The sequence below is a fragment of the Erinaceus europaeus genome, chromosome 4 (genome assembly GCF_950295315.1).
Source record: "Erinaceus europaeus chromosome 4, mEriEur2.1, whole genome shotgun sequence".
Taxonomy (NCBI): Eukaryota; Metazoa; Chordata; class Mammalia; order Eulipotyphla; family Erinaceidae; genus Erinaceus; species Erinaceus europaeus.
In genome coordinates this window covers 75,751,178-75,769,015 of record NC_080165.1, presented here as the reverse complement: position 1 = coordinate 75,769,015, position 17,838 = coordinate 75,751,178, and the positions used below count along the sequence as shown (strand labels likewise).

Genomic DNA, 17,838 nt, shown 5'->3' with positions numbered 1-17,838 from the left:
CAAGAAATATGAGCAGAAGATGTTCATGCAATGCTCTAATAACTCTCAAAAATACATATTTTCTTAAAAATTAATATTATGGGGCGAGGTAGTGGTACACCTGGTTGAGTACACATGTTACAATGCACAAGGACCCAGGTTCAAGCCCCCGCTCCCTACCTGCAGGGGGAAAGCTTTGCAAGTGGTGAGCAGTGCTGTAGGTGTCTCTCTGTCACTTTTCCTCACTATTTTCCCCTTCCCTCTCGATTTCTGGCTGTCTCTATCCAATAAATAAATAGATAATTTTAAAAAATTAAGTTAATATTATGGGAGCACAGGGGGTTAAGTGCACGTGGCGCAAAGCTCAAGGACTGGAGTAAAGATCCCGGTTCGAGTCCCCAGTCCCCCAACTGCAAGGGAGTCGCTTCACAGGTAGTGAAGCAGCTCTGCAGGTGTTTATCTTTCTCTCCCCCTTCTCTGTCTTCCCCTCCTCTCTTCATTTCTCTCTGTTCTACCCAACATTGATGACATCAATAACAACAACAATAACTACAACAATAAAATAAGGGCAACAAAAGGGAAAATAAATATTTCTAAAAGTTAATATTACTAGTGATAAGTAAAATATGCCTTATAACACAGTGTTTAAGATTTAAGATTAAAAAATAAGTGTAAACCAAAGAGAAAGAAATTAGAATACATGCACAAATATTATCACCAATTCAAGTTAGATTAGTACTCAAGACTAGTAAAACTCAGAAAACAGTGCTTAGGGCAGAAGAGTAGTCAGTTAAGAAAACTGAAGGAGTTAACTATAAGAAAGGCAGCGATGTAGTTCTCAGTAATAGGATAAGGAACATAAATCCTGACATTTCAGCATTAGTAGATCTCCTCATTCTTGCTAATATCAGCAAGATGTTAATGGACCACAATTTACAAGACGAAATCTTAAGTGGAAATCACGAAATTTAAGAAGTTGCACAACAATGATTCCAAGATTTAACTCAATCATTACTCAGTACTGACTCTGATTAAGTAAGAAATGGGAGGAGGTTGGTGGCACACCTAGTTGAGTACACAAAAACTTGGAAGCCCCCAGCCCTCGCCTGCTGGGGGAAACTTCACAAGTGGTGAAGCAATGCTACAGGTGCCTCCCTCCCTCCTCCTTCTCCCTCAATTTCTCTGTCATAAATATTTTTAAAGAAAAATGTTAATCAGGGAGCTGGGCAGTAGCACAGCGGGTTAGGCATATGTGGCGCAAAGGGCAAGGGCTGGTGGAAGAATCCCAGTTCGAGCCCCTGGCTCCCCACCTGCAAGGGGGTCACTTCACAGGTGGTGAAGCAGGTCTGCAGGTGTCTTTCTCTCCCCCTTTCTATGTTCCCCTCCTCTCTCCATTTCTCTCTGTCCTATCCAACAACTAAGACATCAATACCAACAAAAACAATAAAACAACAAGGACAACAAAAGGGAATCAATAAAATAAATATTAAAAAAAAGTTGAAAGGGAGTCGGGCTGTAGCGCAGTGGGTTAAGCGCAGGTGGCGCAAAGCACAAGGACCGGCATAAGGATCCCGGTTCGAACCCCGGCTCCCCACCTGCAGGGGAGTCGCTTCACAGGCGGTGAAGCAGGTCTGCAGGTGTCTATCTTTCTCTCCCCCTCTCTGTCTTACCCTCCTCTCTCCATTTCTCTCTGTCCTATCCAAAAACGACAACAATAACTACAACAATAAAACAACAAGGGCAACAAAAGGGAATAAATAAATAAAATAAATATTTTTTTAAAAATTTTTTTAAAAAGTTAAAAAAAGAAAAATGTTAAATAATGTATAGTATAAGAATGTAAATGCAAAGCAAGAAATGGTCAGCATGTTTATAATCTAAGCTTCATTCAAAGTAAGATTACTAAAACTTACTAAATTCAAATGCATGTAAAATTGATATGATACACATTACACATTCTTATCTTACAACCATTTTCTAATTCAATAGTACTTTTCAATGACAATATTCTTTTTTTTTTTTTTTGAAGAGTTAGGGCCTTACACATATTGACTTCACAACTCCTGGACTGACCTTTTTCATTCAGACAGGAAGACAAAGAGAGGTCAGGTGGTGGCACTCAGATTACAGTGTGCAAGGACCCAGGTTCAGTCCCCTGGTCCCCACTTGCAGTGAGGAAGCTTTATGAGTGGTGAAGCAGGGCTGCAAGTTTCTGTCTCTCTCTCTCTCTCTCTATCCCCCCTTCCCTCTCTATTTCTCTCTGTATCTATTCAATAATAAATAAATAATTTTTTTTTTTAAAAAAGGAGGAAAGAAAGGGAGAGATAAAATAGCAGAACTTTTCCTGCTGCTGCAGTACTCCCAATGTGGTTCAATGACTGCTCAATCTGGTACACACACACGGCCAAGTACACATTCAGCCTACCAAGTAAGATATCTTCTGGCCCCTTAAGCAACATGCTAAACCTTACTTCCTGAAACTATCTACAATTTTCCTCTTAAAAACTTATATTATCTGGGGCTGGGAGGTGGCAAACGAGGTAAAGGGCACATAGTACAAAGCACAAGGATCACCGTTCAAGCACCCCATTCCTCCATTTGCAGGAAGGTTGCTTCACATGCAGTAAAGCAGATCTATAGGGTTTTTCTCTCTCCCTCTCTATTTCCTCACCCCCCCCTCTCAATTTCTCTCTGAGGGAAAAAAATATATATATTAGCTTGTGTTTCAAAAGCAATTCCAAAATGTTTTAGTAAGGTAAATACATGACAATAAAATCATTTATTCATATATAAAACTTCTACACTTTATATCAACTGTGATCAAACAGTGATAAAGGGTTCTCTTATTAGCAAACAATTAAAAATAAAGGGCCTGGCAAGGTAACTCACCTGGTAGGGTTCTAGGTACCCCAGGTTCTAGCCCCAATACACAACATGGGAATGCTAACGTACTGGGCCCAGAGTGGTGAAACTCAATGACAACAACAAAATAAGTAGAAGTGAAAATCTAAGGGGCCAGAAGATATGCCTGCTTCTCTCTCTCTCTCTCTTTCTCTCTCTCCACACACACCTCTTGCACCCCCTCCCTCTCTCATCCACATACATACACATTCTTCTCTCTTCCTCCTCGTTTTCACACTCAATCTGGAAATAAAAAAGTTGGTTGTAATTGTAACATTTTGCAGATGTAATCTATGGTAAGAAAAAGTACTATATTTTTTTCTTAATGTATTCTATATTTTCCTGAGAATCAAAAACCAGGTAGAAATTATTAGAACTTTACTGCTAAGATATTTGAAGATGATAATTTTATAGTCAAGGAAGAACCACCTATATAATACATAAGAGCTAGATTACTAGAACTGAGTCTTAATACAAAGCCCATAATGTGGCCAGAAAATTTTAAAGTTAAAAAATATAAAGTTGGTGTTAGACAGCATAATGGTTATGCAAAGAGACTCTCATGCCTGAGGCTCCAAAGTCCCAGGTTCAATCCCCCACACCACCATAAACCAGAGTTAAGCAGTGCATTTAAAAAAAAAAAATTCAAGGATCATAAACTATAAAACATTAGGGTTTTATTTATTTATTTTTTTTTAAAGAATACTTACGACTACTTCCAAGTTCTTCAAACAGGAATTTCACTTTCTCCCACTCTGTAGAGTTTTTGTTACTGGGGACATTCAATGGAACAAAAGCACTACAAAGGAGAAAACAGTTCTGTTAGATGGCTTTAAAGATAGAAAGTCAAGTAAAAGGAATAGCTTAAACTCAAGTTTTAGTTAATTTTAAACCAAGATCAACTCTACCCAAAAAAATAATAAACAAATTACATTGAGACCATATATTGAGGGTGAGAGAAGATTCCTGCCTACGTGTTTATGATATCACAAGCTTAATAACTTTACTGTTGAATTCAATATAATTAGCATTCTTTGTAGTCCTATATATTTATCTTTGAGACGTAAAAATATTATAAAGAAATGATGGGATTGTGGCACAGTTGTTAAGTGCACACATTACCATGTACCATGTGCCAGGTTCAAGTCCCCATGCACACCATGAAAGGGGAGATGTCAGAAGTGAGGAAGCAGTATTGCAGATATCTCTCTTTCTTTCTCCCTTTTATCTCCATCTCCTCTCTCAATTCCTCTCTGGCAGAAAGGAAGAAAAAAAGAAAGAAAGAAAAAGAAAGAAAGAAAGAAAGAAAGAAAGAAAGAAAGAAAGGAAGGAAGGAAGAAGGAGAAAGGATGGGAGGGAGAGGAAAACATGGCTGCCAGGAGAGGTGAATAAATTGTGCAAGCACCAACCCTCAGTAATAACACTGGGATAACACAATTTTAATTACTTAATGTAAAATTTTAAAAAGAATAGAGGTCAGGTGGTAGCACAACTAGTTGAGCACAAGTTAGAGTGCACAAAGACCTGGGTTTGAGCCCCCTGACCCCACCTGCAGAGGGAAATCTTTGTGAGTGGTAAAGCAGCGTTGCAAGTGTCTCTCTGTCTCTCTCCATTATCACCCCCTTCCCTCTCAATTTCTGACTATCCAATAAATAAATAAAGCTTTAAAAATTTAATAAAAATGAAAAAAATATTATCAGTCAAAAAGTTAAATGTGCAAAAAAGTGACTCTGGACTAAATTAGAATAGTACATATAAAGTTATGTCAACATATGTATATATTTAAAAGGGGAGAGAACAAAACCACACCAGAATAAAGAGGAACAAGCTGGCTGTGAGAATGGACAAGTTTTACTTTCTTGATAGTACTTTTCTTTCAAGCTTTAGTAGACATAATGAAAGTAGTTTCTATTTGTTTTATCAACCTACAGATGAATGGGAAACTTAGAAATAACAACAGAATGCTATGTAACTGGCTAGTACTTGGTCTAGCAGTTTAGATACAGATAGTACAAAAGATGGAGGGATAGAAGAAAAACAGAGTACTTGCTTACAAAAACTGATACAGAAGTGGAATATCACTTTATTATATAGTCTAAGACTATAAACAGAAAAACAATTGATTAAAATAGGGGGGCACGTGGTGCACTCGGTTAAGCACGCATGGTATCTTGTGCAAAGACCAAAGTTCAAGCTCTTATTCCCCACCTGTACCAAGGAAACTTCGCTAGTGGTGAAGCATGTCTGCAGGTGTCTATCTCTCTTTATCCCTATTTTCCCCTTTCTTCTTAATTTCTCTCTATCCTATCAAATAAAAAATTAGAAAAAATTAAAAAGGGAAAAAATGGTCACTAGAAGTGATAGCTTTGTAGTGCCTGCACTGAGCCCAGCGATAACCCTGGTAGCAATTAAACAAGAGATGAAAATAAAGTATGAAATATCTCTTAGACTGTATATGTAGGGAATCAAACAGAAATGTGAATAGTAGTTACACAATTTTCTTTCTAATCTAATTATAATTGTGAGCAATGCAGTAAGCAGTATATCCTCTTTTGAATGATTTCAGTAATATATTAAGGTATATGTTTTGGAAATGTCTGCAAATAAAATAGGAACTGTAGTTTTTCCACTTTCTTGGAGAGCTAATCATTTACAGTATAATTGTTGATACACAGGTATAACTTCTCATCTCCCTATTATAGGTGTCTGCAAGATATTCTCTCCCCCAACCTAGGTCCTTTTCCACCGTCACTAACCAGGACAGAAACTGGAATGAATGAATGAAAGAATTAATGAGTGAGAGAAGCTGTAAATTTTAATTTTAAAGACATCTACTCCTTCATAATTTTATTCTAATAAAGATAAATGGACAGAGCATATCAGCATTTCTGTTTGTAATGACAATTTTTATAGCCTTCTTAATCTCAGAGATATATTTTTCATTTCTAGAAGAGTGGTTATCCACATGATAAGATCAAACAAAAGTAAGGATGTTCATTACTTGTTATCCTATTGACAATTAAAAATAAATAAATAAATGCAGTCATATGAAATTTAAAAATAATTACACATTATACTTGCACACTATATTTCCACAATGGTATTACTTTATAACAACTGAGCAAAATATACAAAATATAAGATAAACAAGAAAAACTACCTACATAATACCTATTTTATTTGGACAAAGTTTTTTCTAGTTCAGAAAGTGTACTTGAGCTTGTGAGTTCATAACGAATTCTGTGAAATGTGAGAACTTGTCTTTTACAAAATATCACCTATAATGCTATGTAAGTAAAAGTATATTATCACAAATATCCACAAATGTATCAGTATCAATATCAGTTTTAGATAATCAAAGATTCTCCCAAATGGTAACAAATAAGTAATTCTTGTTATTGACAGATTCATATCCAAAATAGGGATATCCAGCAGTTTAAATATTTAACAAAGAGGAAACTCACATGAACAAATAATTTTTAGAGTAAATGATTTTTTAAATATTTATTTATTTATTTTTCCTTCTGTCGCCCTTGTTGTCTTTCATTGTTGTTGTAGTTATTATTGTTGTTGTTACTGATGTTGTCATTGTTGGCTAGGATAGAGAGAAAGAAATAGAGAGAGGAGGGGAAGACAGAGAGGGGGAGAGAAAGACACCTGCAGATCTGTTTCACCACCTGTGAAGTGACTCCCCTAGAGGTGGGGGTAGCCAGGGCTCAAAGGAGGATCCTTCCGCCGGTCCTTGTGCTTTGAGCCACGTGTGCTTAACCCAGTGCGCTACCGCCAGACTCCTGTAAATGATTTTCAAAAAGGAGCCCAGAGTAACCTTAATATAAGTATATTTTAACATATTCAGTAAACATTTACAAATTAAGAATTTACTATTAGTTCAGGTTCTAGAGGGAGTAATAAAAGCATAGACGAAGGGCAGGTTCAGTCAGCGACAAGTCTACCACCCAAGTTGAAAATAGTTTAGCCTAGCCCAAAAAGAAGTCTGATCATTGTTCTAGTTCTGGTTTATAATACATTTGTTATTACAATGTTTGCTTAGGGCAGGGATTGGTTATACTAAGTCTCAAAATAAGAACTGGCCATGCCAGAAAGACCAACCATGTGACTAGGAGACGGGGCACTTCTGGATCTTGCAGTAAATACTGGCCTGGAGGCTAAGATAACCATGTGAACAACTTATCAAAAATGCCTACATAATCAAGTCCCAGTTAAAACTGAGCACCAAGGTCCATGTGAGCATTCCTTGAATATTATCATACATCAGTATCAGAAGGGCAAATTGTCCTGAAACAACAGAATCTTCGTATTTCGAGTTTCCTAATAATCTTCCCTGTGAATATCTTATTTTGTGTGGCTCTAATAAATGGTAAATGGTCATCTAATAAATGCAGTAAATGGTCATCAAGAGGGCAGACAGTACACATTATAGAGTGCACATGTAACTATGCAAAAGGACACAGGTTCAGACCCAGGACTCCACCTACAGAAGGAAAGCTCCATTGTGTGGTGAAGCAATACTGCAGGTATCATTTCTTCTCTTCCCCTTTCCCCATCTCCTTTCCTCTCAATTTCTCTGTCTCTATCCAATACATAAATAAAAATTTTAAGAAATGGTATTCAAGGGTATAGTTGCTTTCAGTGGGTTCTGTGATCCTTTCTAAAGAATTTTATTGTAATCTAAAGATTTAATTTAATCTAAATTTTTAATTTGATTTAAAGAATTTCAAACAAATTATAGCTGAATTAAAAAGTAAGCAAGATGTCTCTCAGGATTTGCAGTATGCTAAATGCAAATATACTCTCAACTCCTTGCTTCCAGAATAAACTTTTAGGACCCACTAAAAAATCTTGCTAGCATTCTCTTCAAAAGACAGGCAGATAGCAAACCAGTACTGCTGCCATTGGGTCTTATCTACATTATTACAGTAGCTTCCTAGCCGATCTCCTATCTCTATCCTTATTCCCATAAAGTCAATTTTCAAAACACCATCCAGAAAGCCATTTAAAATCTCAGATTATGTCCCTCCATGATATAAAGTCCTCATAGAGGGTTGGGCAGTGGTGCACTAGGTTAGTGCACATAGTATTATGCATAAGCAAGGACCTGGGTTCAAGCCCCCAACCCCCACCTGCAGTGGGGATGCTTCACAAATGTCAAAGCAGGTCTGTGGGTATCTATCTTTCTCTATATATATCTCCCTCACCCCTCTCAATTTATATCTATCCTACTGAATAAAATAGAAGAAAAAGAAAAGAAAAGGAAGAAAAAAAGAAAAGAAAAGAAAAGAAAAGATGGCTATAGGATGTGGTGGATTTGTAGTGCCAGCACCAAGCCCCAGTGATCACCCTGGTGGCAATAATAAAAAATAATTATAATAATAAAAACTCCTCATACAATTTACCATGTAAGAATAAATATCATAGTTAACAATGGATGACAACCTATACTATCCTACTAAATTTGGCAACTCTAATTTCCTCTGAACATATTTCTACCATTCTAGCCTTTATTCACTCCAAGTAGTTGCCATAGCAACAATATACACATCAAATCTACAATATTTACTGCCTATCCTTTAAAGAAAATGTGTTGTTCCATGTTCTTGATAATTAAGATATACAGATAATATATCACCCTAGTAACAAAGAAAATTCAAAACATTAGGATTCATTTCCTTTAAAAGAAATGAAAAGGAAAAAATAGAACTTTAAAAATACATTCAATAGTCAAAATAATAAAACTACCTAAAATGTCCTTTCAACAAGTGCTCTTTTTTTTTTTTTAATGGCACATCAGGGCAATCATAAAGAAATGGAAATAACCCTGAACAAAAGAAAATCTCCACTTTAAGAATTCCCTGGTTTACAAAAAGTTACCAATGTTAATCCAGTAACAAACTGTAATCACATTTCTGTAAAATTATAAGATGGAGAGTGAATGTACAGGGTAAGAAGCACACTACATGCATATGAGCACATAAAAATGTCCCCAGAATGACAAATTAAAAAGTATTAACTGTGGTTATTACTAAGTGGAAACATAAAAGGTGATTTGTTCTTTATTTTTAATACTTTTTCCCCCTCATTCCTATAGCCTTTTGAAAGGCTATTAGTAGTAGTAGTAAAGCAATTTCCATTTTCAGAGAAGACTTACCCAACTAAAAGAAGAAGTGCACAAATCACAGCAAATCCCAGAGTATATTTGAGTGCTGTTTTAATTTGCTAGATATCAAGAGAAAAAAAAGGGGGTGATACCACTTAGTAAACCCTTTAACATATAAGATATTCATGTCACAGTGCAACAGGTTTTTACATCAAATGTATGTTTTAACCGTGCAGTTTCCCTTGCTGAAGAAATTCTATAAATTTATAGAAAAACAACTTATAATGTGCAATATCTCTGTAAACTACAGTAAATTTTAAAATATTTTCAGTGATAAAAACTTATAAAAAATAGTACACCAAATACACTTAAAAAAAACCTATAAAAATATTAGGTAAACTAAACCCCCAAACAAGGAACAAACAGAATCTAAAATGCCCAGTACCCCAATTCACCAAATATGTTGTTATAATTATAGTAGTTACAATAAACAATGTGCATATATGTTTGTAAAACATACAGTTATACAAAAGTGCAATATTAGATGATATAAAAATGTATAAAACATACTATACAAGAGTGCTCTATGAACTTCATATGTTTTAACTAATTTTTTAATCTTTAAGATTCTCTCCTTGAAAGAGGGACAGAGTAGAGGGAAACTAGAGAGCCTGTTGCATGATGCATTAGGGATAAAAGAAATATACCCAAGTGTCAATAACTACACTGGAAACCATTAACCACCCCTTGAGACAGGTGTTCTTTTCCCTACTTTAGAGATGAAGAGCTTGAGACCCCAAGAGATTCCATAACTTCCCCTAAGTGATAAGTATTAAGTGACTAAGAATCAACTTGCTACCAGAACTCAGGTCTCAGCTTGTGCTGTTTGATGCTCATAATGTATTCCAAAGTGAAGAAAAAAAATATGAAAATCTAGGCATTTTAAATATGGACATAAATTTATCTCAAACAAAAAGTTAAAATAAAAATGCCTTTTAGTCTATGAGACCTCACTAAACCACCTTTTAAATTAAACTTCATATGACCAGTTCTTACAAGGGAGTTTAGAAAAAGAATTAAAAGAATTAAATTAAGGTAAGAAGGATTATTTCCCCTCCATTTTTGTTGAGGGGTAGTTAATGGTTTCCAGTGCAGTTAATGACACATGGGTATATGTCTTTTATCCCTAATGCATCATACAACAAGATCTCTAGTTTCCCTCTATCCTGTTCCTCCTTTAAGGAGAGAAATCTTACAGATTAAAAAAAAATTACTTTAGAAACATTTAATTTATAACCAGCCATCTTACCTTACATATTTTGGTTCTCCAAATAGTTTACATGATATTTGCAATCATTTTGTTTATCTTTAGCTACACTGATTACAATTCCAAAAATCATTTAAAAGACCTTTGACTGTACTAGATGCTATTATTAGTGTAAATGCCTTAAGATTTTAAGCATGACTTCAAAATATGTTAGTTTTTCAGTGGGTTTATTTGCTCTTCCATTTAAGTAAAAAAAAATAATAATAATAACAGAGTTTATAACTTCTGATAACTCAATAAAAATCTATCCCTGTTATGTTGCTTTTTCCTCTTAATGTCAATAAAAGAAATTTAAATTCTGACAAATTTCTAACATAAATTCATTCTTCAATTTACTATATTTACTACACAGATGTGTGGATTCTAATCTATGCAATCTCGAGATAGGTTCAACTATGCTGCATTATACTGATATATTCTTAGAATATGCCTGAATTCTATTTGGTAGTATTTGAGTTAAGATTTTTATACCGACATTTAAATTATTTTTGATGCTATATTTATCAAGTTTTTCATCACTATTATCGTAAGTTAGAATAGTTTGAAAATATTCATCCTTTATTACTAGTATTGGATCACATGATGCCCAGTAAATACTGACTCCAGCTACTTTCACCCCACAGGAGCAAAACTGAATAGCTGTAACAGAGAACACATTTCCTACAAAGCCTAAAATGCTTAATTCCTTGCTTTTCACTAGAAATAATGTTTGCAGATCCTTGCTCTAGTATTGCTCTAAAATAGTCAGTCATGTGTGTCCAAGTTTTGCAATATGGCTAGTTTGAAATAAGATGTGGTGAATATAAAAATACTCTAATAAAGTTAGTAGGGAAAATAAACTTTACACCTTATCAAAATTTTTTACTCTATATGATAGTACTTAAAATATGATACATGAAAACAATGTATCAAAGTTTACTGCTTCCATTTATTTATTTTTATGTGACTATAAAAAAAAACCCTAGAATTGCAAATGCAGTTCAGATAATTACCTTTAAAAACACAGCTTCAGAATAAATTCAGTCATATTCTTTGAAAGTCTCTTTTTTTCATAAACGGAGACTCCTAACATCAATTACTTACCGTGCATTTGCTAGTATCATCATCATCTTTTTCTTCATAATAGAAATAGACAAAAGGGATCCACAAGAACACACAGAATAATATAACAGAATATAAGGCTGTAGAAATAAATAATAAAGTGAGTTCTTCTACACAATAAATTTAATCATTAATATATTTTTGTTTGTTGTATCATTTTTCCATATAAAAATTCACTTCCTTATCTGAATTTGTTTATTTATTTATTTATTTATTTTTGCCTCCAGGGTTGTTGCTGGGACTCAGTGTCTGCATCACGAATCCACTGCTCCTGAAGGCTATTTTTTCCTTTTTGTTGCCCTTGTTGTTTTATCATTGCTGCAGTTTTTATTGTTGTTGTTATTGATGTCACTGTTGTTAGATAGGACAGAGAGAAATTGAGAGAGGAGGGGAGAAAAAGAGGAGAGAAAGATAGATACCTGCAGACCTGCCTCACCACTTGTGAAGGGAACCCCCTGCAGGTGGGAAGCTGGGGGCTGGAACCAGGATCCTTATGCTGGTCCTTGTGCATTGCACCATGTGCTCTTAATCCACTAAGCTACCACCTGATCCCCCCCCCCACCTGAATTCTTATGCCTGGAACCCTATAGTGTATATATGAAATCCAAATCTACATTTGCTTGTCCCAGACTTCCAAAATCAACAGCACTATTAGATAACAGATCATAATTCAAGTTAGTTTGGGATAAATTCCAGCACTACTAACTCTGCCAATAGTGACTATAGCAGGTATCTTTTCAGCTCTTACTATGTACTAACTATTGTGCTAAGAATTTTCAAGGGTTAGCGGAGGCTATGGCATACCTGGTTGAGTGCATACATTACCAGCACAGATCTGGTTCAACCCCCCTCCTCCTGCCCCATTCCCATGGGTAGGGAGGAAGCTACAGGATCAGGAAAGCAGGGTTGCATGTGTGTCTTTTTCTCTCTCCCTATCTCCTCTTAATTTTTCTTTATCCTATCAAAATAAAAGGGAAAGAGGGGGCAGGGAAAGACAGCTAGGAACTGTGGGTACCTGTGGTACAGATACCAAAACACCCTGGTGGCAATAAAATAATAATCTGGAATCCATCTCATTTACAGGATTTTTTTTTCTTTTTGTTATCAGGGTACTCAATCATTGCAAGGAAATTCCACCACTCCTAGTTATTTATTTGTTTATTTATTTTTAAATAAAAGCAGGGGAGAGGGCAAACGCAGTCTGCCCCACTACCACAAATTATACAGTTGAGTTTCCCTCATTTGGAGAAATCACACATCCAGAGTGCAGTTGATAAGCCTCACCCTAGGGAAACCACCTTTATGATGATGGTATCTCCCCTGCCAAGTAAGTCTGGTCTTTATTTCTCCTTCTAGAAACAGAAATAAAGAGAAAGAGGGAGTAAAAGAGACACTGGTAGTACTGCTTCACAGTTAGTGAAGCTTTCCCCCATGGGGGCAGGGAGGAGACCAGGAGCTCGAAACCAGACATGGTAACATACATGTGCACTTTACTTGGTGTGTCCTGACCTGTCAGGAACTAAACTTTAACTTTCATATTCTTTCCAGCTTAAAATTCAGTATATCTGAAACATCTATCAGGCACTCTGACAAGTGAAAGTAACAGCTAGCAGGGGTTGGGTAGTGGTACAATCAGTAAAACAAACAAGTACAAGTGAGAACCTAAGTTCAAGCCCCTGGTGAGAAGCTTTGCAAGCAGTGGAACAGGCTGCAGGTGTCTCTCTCCCCTTCTGTCTCCTTATTTCTTTCTGTCTCAATTATAATAATAAAAAAAAAACATTAAAAAAAATGCCCACCAGGAACAGTGGATTTCTGGTACAGGCACAGAGCCCCAGCAATAACTCTGCTGGCAAAAAGAAAAGGAAAAGAAACAGCTATAATATGTACTATTATGAAACTGACACTATACAAATGAAAATATAAGGATAAAGGATAAGAACAGAAAAATAATAAAACATGGTGTACATTTAACTGACAGAAAGTACTGTTTAACTACTTTACAATAATTTTAGAATTGAGATAAAAGAATAGTTTTACTTAATCGTGAAATTAAATTTTTAATAACTAAAGGTACAGTATATCTAGAGGTAAAACTACAAACAACTCATCAAAGAAACCTGTTTTTTGCATTTATACAAATTTATGGAAAGGAGTAGTAGTAACATAATTTAATACAAAGTAATCACAAAGTAATAATGCTGCACTGTAAATGAAAGCATTTACTAGTAAAGCATAATGAAACTTCTACTGTTCTCCTGGAAAATTTCTAACAAGATCTTAATACTTCTCATTATTATAATTTATCTAGAAACCACCTAGAAACAGACCCAAATAAATGTGTCGTGAGAAACAAGCAACAAAAGTAAATGAAAACTTAAATAACTAAATAACTAACAGAAAAGTCAAAATGAATTTATACTGAGTAATCAGAAAATGACTGCCAGCATGAACTGTAGCATTACAGATACTTAATGAAATGTATGTTGTTTTTATTATGACAAACTAAAAAGGAAGTGAATTTTGGGTTTTCTACTACAAAACAGAAAGTTGTTTTGTTTTTTTTGCCTCCAGGGTTATCGCTGGGGCTCAGTGTCTACCTACACTAGGAATCCACTGTTCCTAGAGACCATTTTTCCCATTTTATTGTCATTGTTGTTATTGTTTTTGGATAGGACAAAGAGAAATCCAGAAAGGAGGAGAAGACAGAGAGGAGGAGAAAAAAGATAGATAGCTACAGACCTGCTTCATTGCTTGAGAAGTGACCTGCCTGCAAGTAGGGAGTCAGGGGCTAGAACCAGGATCCTTAAGCTGGTCCTTGAGCTTTGCATCATGTGTGCTTAACCCACTGCACTACCACCTGGCTTCCATAAAATAATAATTTTAACATTTCTATTATAAATTAGCCAGCAGAGAGAAAAAATACATATCCAAAAAACTAATCACAATAAGCATCTTAAAGTTTTTAGCCATTAAACATAATAGGATAAGGGTTACAAATACTAAATGCCATATAAACACTATGACATTTAATTCAAGCTGTTAGCATACAATAGGGAAAATCTCCTATTAGCATAATCATACAGAGAAGTAGTAATTACACACCCAAAAAACTTGCATAAATTAATAGTGAGGTTTGGCTTCAATTTCAGTATGCTACCTGCTTGTATGAACTATTTGCTGATCTTGATCTTTAGAGAAAAATACACTATTATTTCATAAACATTCCTAGCATCCCTAAACTGTTGTGATCAATGATTTTATTATCACATATGTTACTATCATGATCAATTAGTATAACATATAAAACTAGTTTCTGTAACTCAGAAAAGTACCAATAGTCCAGTTATAAAAGTGGACAAAAAAAATTTCATCACAGAAAACATCAGTACCTAGCAGTGGCACATCTAATTAAGTGTATCTTACTGTTAACAAGGACCAGGGTTTAATGCCTTAGTCACTACCTACAGGGGGAAAGCTTCATAAGTATAAAATAGAGCTGCAGATATCTTTCTCTCTCCTTTCCTCCCTCCCTCCCTCCCCCTTCTCTCTCAATTTCTCTCCCTCTAGCCAATAAATAAAAAAAATACATTAAAGCTAAAATACACAATGTTCAGAAAGAACATTTTAAGTGATCATTATCATTAGTTTTAATTAATAGAATGACTAAAAATAAACTAAATGACTAAAAATAAACTGTGTTAAATGACTAAAAATAAACTGTGTTAAATGACTAAAAATAAACTGACAATACTAAAGGCTGCCAAAAATGTGCATTCCCATAAGGGACTATAAATGGTGTAACATTGCCATCAGTAGTTTCTTACCACATGAAACATACACCTACCATATGACCCAACAATTCTAACTGTAAAGTGCAGCAACACAAAGTATCTTTGTTGGAGATGTAGAATCCCAGGCTTTCCCTAGTTATAATAGAGACAATATGCCTAAGTGGTCAGGCATGATTAACAAAACTATAAACCCCATCAAGGAAAGTAAATGTCCACTATAATGTGCGTTACACAATCTAAAAAAGATGATGCTACATGGTTCGTATTCAGCTGTCAAAGTAATTCTGAGTACTAGTAACATACTGAATGTTTCACAAATCAGGCTTTCGGGAGCTAGCCAAGATATTTTTCCCTGCAAGACTATCATTCAGATAAGAATGAACAATTAAAGCAGTATCAGATACACAAAAGCTAATGAAGTTTGCCATTACCAGACCTGCCTGTAAGAGTTACTGAAAGGGTGCCACAGAAAAGGGAACATTTAACTCTTAAGAAAGTGACACACAGTAACTCAGAAACATAAGCCACAGACTCAAGGGACAATTTTGAAGTATGAAAAGGGAGAAAGAAATGAATAGATACTATTTAAGCAAAGAATGGTGAAACAAGAACAGTTCTAAGAAGACTTCAATGAATTTATAATTATGTAACAATTATTTATATAATATAGAATACCTTTATACATAACACTTTCACAATACAAGTTCTTTATGCCTTTTTAAAGTGATGTCATTTACTCTCTAGTACTTTAATCATTCCTATATATTCTTCACTTTTCTCCCATCTTTTATCTTAGATAATACCTTGTTTCTTTACTTTGCTATTTACTATATTTTTGTCATTTTTATTTTTACAAAGTTTTACTAGTACCAATCCTTCTTTGCCCCTTTCTTTTGACTAACAACTACCTCCAAATTATCTCTCTTCCTCTAGCATGCATATTTTTATTTGCCATGTTTCTTCTTGCACTATGTAAACTTCATTTTCCAATACAGTGTATTTTATCTCACCCTTCCATTTTGCAGCAATTTTTTCTATATTCTTCACATATTGAATTACTGGGTTTTTAAAATAATAATAATAATACATAAGTATCTTGTCTGAATATTATGTCTTCTTCAACTTTTTGTATTATTTACATTTAAATAGTTTTCTGAGACAAACTACTTTAAGAATGACCTGGGGGAAGGGGGGGTAGGGTGCACAGCTTAGCCAGCAGAGCATTTAATTTACCATGCATGGACTTTAGAACTGGTACTACAAGGAACACCAAGGAAGGCAGGCACCAGAGGAGCTCCATGGATATTAGAGCAGTTCTGTGGCATCTCTACTATCCTTTCCCTCTCATACCAGAGAGAGAGAAAGAGAGAGAGAGACAGAGAGAGAGAGAGAGTGTGTGTGTTTATGAGACAATTCAGTGAATCCTATATCCAAGAGTCCTCGAATTCATCTGAACTTTGTTCTTTCCCTCATCCCTTACTCCCCTAGCCCCTTTTTCTTTCTTTTCACTAGAGTGCTTTTCAACTCTGGCTTAAGGTGGTCCCTTGGCCTGAACCTGAAACTCTGGAATCTCAGCAGTGAAAATGTATTTGCATAATGATGTGGGAGCTCCCAACCCTGGCTCTGAATTTTAAAATTTTTTTAAATGAACATGAAGTCCATTTTCTGTGACTGAACGTCAGTAAATTCTAGAACCAGCTGCTCTGATCTATTATGATACAAGTCAACCCACTGGGGGGATAGCTATACTAACTGCAAAAAGATCCATGGATGCCTGGGCCAGGTGGTGTTGCACCTGGTTGAGAGCCCATGTTACAATGTGCAAGGGGCCAGGTTTGAGACCCCAGTCTCCACCTGCAGGGAGAAAGCTTCACAAGTGGTGAAGCAAAGTTGCAAGTGTCTCTTTCTCACCTTCCCACTCCATTTCTATCACCCCTTCCCTCTTGATTCCTATTTCTATCTAATAAAAATTTTTTCATTTAATAAAAAAGATATAAAGATGTCAATGGGACTACATCAAATTGAAAAGCTTCTTCAGGGAGTCGGGCAGTAAATAGCCAGCGGGTTAAGCGCACGTGGCGTAAAACGCAAGGACTTGATAAGGATCCTGGTTCAAGCCCCTGGCTCCCACCTGCTGGGGAGTCACTTCACAGGCAGTGAAGCAGGTCTGCAGGTGTCTATCTTTCTCTCCCCCTGTCTTCCCCTCCTCTCTCCATTTCTCTCTGTCCTAACAACGACAACATCAATAACAACTGCAACAATAAAAACAACAAGGACAACAAAAGGGAAAATAAATAAATACTAAAAAAAAAAAAAAAAAAGAAAGGCTTCTTCACAAAAAGAAACTACTACCCAAACAAAGAGACTTCTCACAGAATGGGAGAAGAGCTTTATATGCCATGCATCAGACAAAAGGCTAATAACCAAAATATATAAAGAACTGACTAAACTCAGAAACAAAAAACAAATAACTACACTCAAAAAAGGGAGAAGATGTGAACAGAGTATTCACAAAAGAAGATATCTGTGGGGCATGTTGGTGGAACACCTGGTTAAGCACACACATTACTATGCACAAGGACCCACATAAGGATGTGGGTTCCAGCCTACCTTCCTCTCCCCCC

The 17,838-nt window shown here is 35.6% G+C and overlaps 1 protein-coding gene and 1 non-coding gene across 2 annotated transcripts in view; both read right to left on the bottom strand.

Moving 5' to 3' along the window:
• Positions 1 to 17,838, bottom strand: part of LMBRD1 (LMBR1 domain containing 1) — an 84,584-nt gene that overhangs the window by 43,059 nt on the left and 23,687 nt on the right. Inside the window, exons 4-6 of the mRNA XM_007529031.3 lie at positions 11,406 to 11,503; positions 9,047 to 9,114; positions 3,591 to 3,679 (exon numbers count right to left, since the gene is read on the bottom strand). Of these exons, the coding sequence (XP_007529093.1) occupies positions 3,591 to 3,679; positions 9,047 to 9,114; positions 11,406 to 11,503 (255 nt within the window). The remainder of the gene's footprint in view (positions 1 to 3,590; positions 3,680 to 9,046; positions 9,115 to 11,405; positions 11,504 to 17,838) is intronic.
• LOC132538361 (U1 spliceosomal RNA) lies at positions 12,603 to 12,758 on the bottom strand. The gene has a single exon (XR_009549756.1). It is a non-coding gene; the product is annotated as a U1 spliceosomal RNA (small nuclear RNA).